The 8,529-nt window shown below is 53.3% G+C and overlaps 1 protein-coding gene across 1 annotated transcript in view; it reads left to right on the forward strand.

Annotated features, from left to right (window-relative positions):
* The window catches only part of Smyd2 (SET and MYND domain containing 2), a 46,193-nt gene extending 38,481 nt beyond the window's left edge, over positions 1–7,712 (forward strand). The window contains exons 8-12 of the mRNA XM_036202490.1: positions 1,322–1,432; positions 2,569–2,689; positions 3,994–4,168; positions 5,849–5,957; positions 7,333–7,712. Coding sequence (XP_036058383.1) covers positions 1,322–1,432; positions 2,569–2,689; positions 3,994–4,168; positions 5,849–5,957; positions 7,333–7,413 — 597 coding nt within the window. The 3' untranslated portion in view covers positions 7,414–7,712. The remainder of the gene's footprint in view (positions 1–1,321; positions 1,433–2,568; positions 2,690–3,993; positions 4,169–5,848; positions 5,958–7,332) is intronic.
* Positions 7,713–8,529: the final 817 nt, after the last annotated feature.

The raw sequence follows: 8,529 nt of genomic DNA on the forward strand, positions 1-8,529 counted from the left end.
AGGAGAGGAAGAGGCCTGTCTTCCAGATAGGCTGAACCTTGCATGGAGCCACTGGAGTGGCCTTTGTCGCCATCTCCTGGACGAGTCTGTTTGTTGCACAGTCTGCCAGTCCTGTCCAGGAGTCAGGCCTGGCCCAGCACACAGGTGTTGCAGGAACTGGCTGGCTGATGTTTTCCTTCTTTGTTGGTATGCAATCATGGATTGTTCGTGTGGGTACTGCAGTCTGGGGAAGTTGGTACTTTCAGGGTTATTTGGCCTCAGACAGAAAGGAGCCAATCCCTCCAGGTTCCAGATGTTAAATGGAACCAAGATATGCCCCAGGCTTGCCCCTTGAGTCAGGGATGCCCCAGTGGGGCACTGGCTGCCACAGCCTCTAGCCATGAGCTGTTGTCCCTGACTGGCTGGCAGAGACCATGGACCCTGCCACACTGGAGACTTCCAGACAATGCCTGGGTGTGTGGGGTGCAAGCATTGCTATCCCTCTGAATAGCTGATGGCACTACCCAGCAGGCCACATGTGACTGAGGATAGTTATGAAAGGACCCAACACAAATTTGTAAACATCTTTAAAATAGTATCAAATCTTTGTTTTTGTTTTTGTTTTTTGTTTTTTGAAAACTTGACCGTACATTGTCAGGGCATGAGCTATATAAATAACATCCTGATGCAATGTCAAAAGGTGAGGCACATCCAGAAGGGATGACTTCTGTAGGCTTCAGATCTTAGTTCCAGACTGTTCTGTAACAGGCAAGGCCAGGAGAATGAAGGAACTCTTCCATGTTCCCTGGCCATCAGGGTCACAGCTGCTGCTGAGTGAGGCCACAGCCACTTACATCCTGGAAGCCATATTTACTATACTATCCTGGGGGATACTCAGAGCACCCTGCCCCCAAGCTCTTGATCTATTTCATGATGTCAGGAGGAAAGGTGAGCAGACCTGGTGTGTAAGGCTTTGTTCTTCCCTGCACATGCCCAGCAGAGACATCAGTGACAGCGTGGAGCCATCCCACATTAGGGTGAGTCCTGAGGCCCCTTCTCCTGTCCCTGAGCCCAGGGCAGGGCGTTGGCCTGATCTTTGGTGAGGGAAAGTGAAGGGTCCTTCCATCTCTTAGCTCCCGGTTTAGGGACTGAGCCTATAGATCCTCTTGCCACCACAAGGAGATAGACACAGTTCCACAGCCTCTAAAGAGATCCAGTGTTAGAGTGGGCAGTGTGACCCTGCTTGCTTTCTCTCCCTATACCCCACCTCAGAGGTTTGCAAAGCCACAAGAGTGGTAGGCATTATGTCCCTGTCGCAGACCTCCGGCCTCTCACACCCTAGGTGTTTACCAGCTATATCGACCTGCTGTATCCAACCGAAGACAGGAACGATCGGCTAAGAGACTCCTATTTCTTTACCTGTGAGTGCCGAGAGTGTACCACCAAGGACAAGGTCAGTTCACTGATGGGGAGGAGGAGAAGGGTGCACACTGGTGCCAGGGTCCCTGCTGTGAGCCTGCTCCAGCGCTTCCCCACACACTGGGTATTTTGACCCTTTTAACCTTGGGTGACAAAGACAGGCAGGCAGAGTCCAGGTAGATGAGGCTCTACTCAGATCTGCTGCTCAGCAGGAGAAACATCCCCAGTCTGCTGGGCAGGTGGGAGAAGGATCTACTGGATTTCTGTTCCAAGATGGCCCTCACCAAAGCGCTGCCTCAGCAAACACAAGGACCTGAACTCAATTCCCACAGTGCACGTCAGAAAAACAGATGAGATGAAGTGACTTAGAGTCTCCGCCCTAGGGCCGAGGAGAGGGCGGGCAGAGACAGGTGGACCACTAAAGCCCAGCCTAGCCTGCTTGATGAGCTGCAGGCCAGTGAAAGACCCTGTCCCCAAAAGCAAAGTGGGGGCTGCTGCAATTACCTCAGGGTAAACTTGAGGACCTGAGTTCAAAGAGTAGTACTTGTGAAAAGGCACATGTTGCTGTGTGTGCCTGTAACCCCAGCGCCGTAGGGTGTGTGTAGGTAGCATAGATGTGAGATTGTTGGCGCTTGCTGCTTGCCAGCCTAGCTTCAGGTGCAGTGAAGGACCCCATCTGAAGGGAATAAGGTGGGGAGTGAGAGAGCAGGGCACATGAGACCCTCTGTCCCCTTGTGCCCGGGCATGCCCCCGCCCCAGCCCCCATGCTCAGCAAAAGCAAAAACAAGGTGGACAGTACCTGAGAATGACATCTCAAGTTGACCTCTGGCCTCCACATGGGGAGACACCCGCAGTCAAGCTCAGGCTCTTTAAACTTGTCTCCAGGTTCTACATGGCCCACATTGTGGATTTTCGGGGCCAGCCTTGGTCACTGGTCTCTCCTGACTTATAGACAGGCAAACACAGACATCCACCCACAGAAAACACACTTGGGATCCAGCCTTGGAAGGACTGGCCAGAAAGCTCACGTTTATGGTTTTATAAAAAGGGAACAGTGTGGGGTTTCTTTTAGACCCAGAACCAGAGCCTCGGCCTCTGGGTGGGAACACAGGTATGATGCGAGCAGTTTGCCCTAGATAGGACACCTCACTCTGTGGACATCCCCCTCAGGACAAGGCCAAGGTGGAAATCCGAAAGCTCAGCAGTCCACCACAGGAGGAAGCCATCCGAGATATGGTCAGATACGCGCGCAACGTCATTGAGGAATTCCGAAGAGCCAAACACTACAAATATAACCTTTCTGTGCGTCCCATCGGGGCATCTACCATCTCTGCTGGCAGGGGGTGGTGGGGAGCTGGGAAAAGGAAGGGAGAGGAAAGGAAGGGAGAGGAGAGTTGGGAGTTGGTTTGAACGTGGAAGGAAGAAGGTCTCCTGTGAGTGCCTGTGGGAAGACAGATGGCCCTCACAGCAGTGTCGGCTCTGCCCACAGGCCAGGGTACTGCCCTCACTAGACTGCAGTGGTTAGGAGGGTCGCGTGGGGGAAGCTACCCCTGGAGGAGCCATGTGTGCTGATGTTGTAGTCCAGGTAGGCACAGTGCTAAGAGACTTGCTCAGCCCCGGTCACAGGGACACTGACAGCAGCCACTACCACTTAGAAATGAGGAAAGAGCTTCACGGGCAGCAGGGACACTGTTGGTGGTGGCACATCTAGCTAGGGTTTGGATCCCCAGAGTCCATGTTCTCCCACAGCACTGCAGTGTGTTCTCAGGATTTGAAAAGAGCTGGAATCTGCATCTCAGAGGACAGAGTTCAAAACCTCCTCTTTCTCCCCCTCCCCCTTCTCTCTTACCCCTGTATCAGGGTTTAAACCTAAGGCCTTGTATATGCTGCCCCGAGCTCTGTCTCCAGTCTTTCCCTCTTGGTTTCTTGAGAGCCATGCAGAAGGATGGTGGGCTGGGCACTAACTCAAGCGTTGCCTACAGTCTGTTTTGAGACATGTTTTCATAGTGTGGTCTAGGCTGACAAAAATGCCTTCCACAGCGGGGCGGGGTGGGGGGGGGACTTTGCACCTGTGCTCCTCCTTGGTCTCCTAACCAGCCTGGGTGGCGACCAGCACCACCAGGCCCGTGAGATACATTGTTTCCTAGCATTAGAAACCTCTTAAGAGGCAGGGTTGGGGTCCTTTCCTGTGCTTGGGAAATGCTTCTGTGGGGCACAGCTTCCTAAAATGCACCCCGGGAGACACTGAGGTGCTCATGCTCACAGCCTGGGTAAGATTGGAACTTTACTGAAGATGGCAGGCTCCATCCTCACTGTGGGTCTGTGCCGAGGCTAGCAGCACTGGCTTCGCAAATAAGTTAGTCGTGGGGTTTTTCCTAGTTTCTGCAAGGAAATTGTAATCCCCTTTCATTCTGTTCGCCATTCTGTATTTTACTCTTCCCAGAGGTGAGGGGTGGGGGGAAGGGGAAGAAATAAGACTGTCCAGCCCACCTGGATGCCCCGCCCTACCTGGATGCCCTGCCCCACCTGGATGCCCCGCCCTACCTGGATGCCCCGCCCCACCTGGGATGCTGTCATTTCCTTGACCTTCAGCACCCCCTAGTGAACTGCTGGAGATCTGTGAGCTTAGCCAGGAGAAGATGAGCTCCGTGTTTGAGGACAGCAATGTGTACATGTTACACATGATGTACCAGGCCATGGGCGTCTGCCTGTACATGCAGGACTGGGAAGGAGCCCTGAAATATGGGCAGAAGATCATCAAGCCCTACAGGTGAGTGCAGAGTGGAACTGGGAGGCTCGGAATGAGCATGGTGGTTGTGTAGTCATTTATGCCCCGTGTTGGAGGACTCTGGCCCAGAATAGGTACTGCTTCTTGGTACCCACATCTGTGTGTAGGTCTGAGGCTCCTCCATCCTCCCAAGGAACTCCCTCAGGAGGCAGAGTGGCACAGGTTACGCACAGAAGTTCATTCAGGCTAGAGTTGGAAGGTCAGTAGTTCACACCTGTGCCCACCAACCTCTTCTGTGATAAATGGTACTTGTGACTTGGTGAGGGGAAGTGTGTGTATGGGGTGGGGTGGGGGGCCACTCAGAAGCCTGCTTCCCACCACTTCTCATGTGCGCCATCCGCTTCTGCCAGTGGCATCTCATGACCTCCAGGATCAGTGGGCTGGCCGTGATTACTAGTGTCTCGTCAGATAATAAAACAACATGGGAATCCAGCCTGTAGTGATGATGGCTTAGAGAAATGGCCCACCCTAGAGGGTTAGCAGACATCAGTGTGGGGCACAGGAAGCCATAGCTATGAGGCCCCATCATGGCAGAGCCCCACCCACCCACCCACACGGCCTGTACATTAGGCATTTTGGGAATCTGCTGTGAACAGTGTAAGCATTAGACTGGAAGTTTCCTTCCCCCAGAATGTGCTGGGTAATCCTTGTGAGTTTGAGAAGCCCTGGCTCTAAGACTGAGGCCTGGAAACTTGTCCCCCTCATCTCTGCCATCCACTCACCCACTGTGCCCTGGATCGTCAGCAGGGGGAGCCAGCGAGGAAGCCAGCTCTTCAAACCTGCTCCTGGCATGAGCTAAATGGGAGATCTCTGACCTTTCTCCTGCTATGGAGGGATGAGGAAGTTCTCTAGTCTCTAACCTTCCCCTGAGAGAGTGACACAGGCAGACAGCATCCCAGCCCAGTAGCCAATGGCCCCTTCCTCAGCTTTGGGGGGTGGGAAAGGGGGTGGGCTACAGACAGCTCTAGGCAGCTTAACGCCTCCTGCCTGGGAATTCAGCCTTCAGGACAGACAGTCAGCCTGGACAGAATGAGCAGACTGCCTATAAGAAGTACATCTTCCATATTTGCTCAGACACTCACCCACAGCTATCTCCTGCGCTCCATTCCCAGGGAAATGGTTCTTTCTTAAGCATACTTCATCAAGCAGACCTGAGTTCAAACCAGAGAGAATACCTGACCCGCTCACACGGTCCTCTGCTAGAGAGCAGAGAGAGACGAAGACATCAGAGGTGTTCTGGCTTCTGAAGGCTTAGGATATAGCGGACAGTTGAGCTCCTCAGATACTATGTGTTTATGCACGTGTGTGAGTGTGCATGTGTGTGTGTGTAACCTCTCTGGTTTGATGGGGGGTGGGGAAAGGCCTGGTTGTTGCCCCTGTGAAAGCGGTACTTGCTTTGACAGTTCCCCAGTGCCTTGCTCTAAGTGTAGCTGAAATAGAAAAGTCTGGGCTGGGTGTGTGCATGCACACTTCATGGTAAGATTTCCCCAACAGTTTTGATGTAGCTTCACCCAAACACCAACTGCAGAGTACTTCCAGTATCTGGTGGTACATGCTGGCCCATCCCCACCCTCGGCCCAGTACCTGGTGGACTCCGGGGAAGCCTTGCTGCTGTAGAGAGCTGGGCAGCCTCTGATGTGGTAACACGTTGTCTCTTTCCAGTAAGCACTACCCCGTGTACTCCCTCAATGTGGCCTCCATGTGGCTGAAGCTGGGAAGACTGTACATGGGCCTGGAGAACAAGTCTGCTGGTGAGAGAGCCCTGAAGAAGGTGCGTTTCGGGCTTGAGGAGGGTGACCAGCTCTAGACCACCCTCTGGCCATGGCCTTCTGAGGTGCTTTCAGCAGATGGAGGCAGGGTACAATGCAAAGCCTGCGCTTGGTCTAACCAGGCCCTTCAGGATAGGAGTGCACACAGTAAGGGTGCTGAGCTGGGATAAGGGGAGAGTTCTCCACCTGCCTGCACCTTAGGATTGAGAACCCAATGCCTGGTCTGGAGTCAGGGGCTGGGTCTAGAGAGTCACTCAGGGTTAGGATGTTGCGTGGGCAAACTCTAAACCTAACTGTGGTCTCCATTCATGGAAGCCAGTCACACGTGGGCAGCTCTTACAGCAGTGAGGTAGAGTTTTTTGATGGGGAAGGCTCAAGGGGGCCATCTAAGGAGTCCAGGGTGCACAGTAGTCCTTCAAGTAGGATCCTTGAAGCTGGAAGCTTTCCCCTCGCCACCGTGCTGGAACTAAAACACTTGTGCTGAAGGCGCAGGGCCCCCAAGCATGTGCCATTGTGTGTGTGTGTGTGTGTACGTGCGTGCGTGTGTGCACACATATACAGGTGTACTTATAAATAGAAGTCAACCTCAGGTGTAGTTCCTCAAGATAGTCTGCATTGTTGGCAGAGTTTCTGGGTGACTTGGAGGTCACAGATTAGGGCAGGCTGCTCTGCCATTGAGTTCCCAGGATCCTCCATCACCAGTGCCAGCTTGTGCCGCCCACCATGCTCAGCTGCCTTCTATGGGTCTGGGCCTAGGACTCGGGTCTATGCCTGAGACAGCACTTTACTTCCTGAGCTGCCGCCGCAGCCCTGCTGTCCCTGTTGAGAGCCCCTTCTGGGAGGTCATCCTCCTGAGAGGTAGAATCCCTTTGTTTCACATGGATGTTGACAGCGCAATGTGACTTCCAAGTTGGTCTGCCGATTCTCCTTGAGAAACTGTGCATAAATACTGCAGCCACAGGCTAGCCTAGTCCGCCACATTTCCCAAAGCGTCTGTGGAGTACTTAGGAAAATGGGGTCCCACCCCACATCCCAGATTGAAGAATCGGGGGCTGGCTAAGATGACGTGTGAGTTGTGTGATTTTTCTATTGATGCCGTGTCCATTGTCTCGGTGATGCCAGGGAAGAATGCCCAGTTGGGTCACCATTGGAAAACCTCAGTGAGTCTAAAGTGAATGGTGGGTTCAAGGCATGGTGTGAGGTGAGGCCCTCTGGGTCTTCTCCTGGGTATCTGCAGGGTGAGGAGGAGGCTGTGAGAGGCGGCTTGCATGCTGTGTCTTGAAGCACTGACGTGCAGCATGGCCTCCTGCTGAACTGGGTGCAGTGGGCCAGGATCCTGGGTTGGGCTCAGCTGTCCCTTGTCTTGCTCTCTCCTAGGCCATTGCCATCATGGAAGTAGCTCATGGCAAGGACCATCCGTACATCTCTGAGATCAAGCAGGAAATTGAGAGTCGCTGACTCTGTACCCCAGCTTTCCTTCAGAAACCTCATAGGACTCAAATATTTCCAACCTCATGGGTCACCCCAGCCTTCTGCAAAGCCTAGCTCGTGCTGTGTTTTCAGGTTCATGTTCAGCTCTGGCCTTAAATTCATCTCCAGTGCTTTCCTTTTTATCAGGGTCATGGCATGATTTCATGTAATATAGATTTTGGGGGCAGATTGAGCTTTAAAAATGCAATGATTTTTCCTCTGTGCCTGTTGGAGTGTTCTGCACAGAGCTGAATGAGGAAAGAATAAAAGCCAGTCCTTGAAGTGTTTGTCTTCTTGCATCTGTGACGACATGCTCGTGTGGGCATGTGTGCGCGAGTGTACAGTGGAGAGGCTTCCTCAGTCCTTGAACCCACGTCTCTGCCCAGGAGTGGGGCTAGTCATCTTCTTTGGTCTGAAGTTACTTTCACAGAACAGTGATTCTGGAGGAAGACAGTGGGCAGGAGAGAAGGTGCTAGGCGTGGTCATCCGGCCTGGGTGCCCCTCCCTGGCAGGACTTGGCTTCTTTTGGCACCTTCTCAAGATGCTTAGCGATGCTTCATCTCCCTGCCATTTCCCCTCTCGTTCCGTGGACTGTCCCCTGTGCATGACTCTCCTGTTTTGGAAAGACTCCAGGGTAAGCTTGGGAAGGAAAAAATAATTCCTTACCAACGGTGTGTTGTGAGCAAACACTGGTCTCTACCCCATGCCAGCAGGAATCCAGCTCCTTCCAGCGTGGCAGCCTAGAGCTCGACAGTCTTGGCCTGTTAGCAGCCCCCAGGCCAGGAGCCCACGGCACCCTGAGGGCAGGGATGGTTCTCAGGAAAGTCTGCACCCTAGAGAGAGGGGTTTCCCTGCTAGATGACCAATAAAACTTAATAGAGGTCCCTCTGGTTGTCACAGTCACCGTCAGCAGATGGCTTGAATGACTGGCAGTAGCACCCGTGTGTCCGCCTCTCCCACCTCCATATGGACAACTCTCGGTTTAGCACACACAGTGGGTGTAGTCCTTCAGTGACCGTCTCCTGTGTGCAGAACACTGTATACCTCTCCAGTGCACGGTCTTTATATTGACGCGCGCGCGCAGTGTCCTATCGGCGGGCAGTG

This window comes from Onychomys torridus, chromosome 11, assembly GCF_903995425.1.
Source record: "Onychomys torridus chromosome 11, mOncTor1.1, whole genome shotgun sequence".
Taxonomy (NCBI): Eukaryota; Metazoa; Chordata; class Mammalia; order Rodentia; family Cricetidae; genus Onychomys; species Onychomys torridus.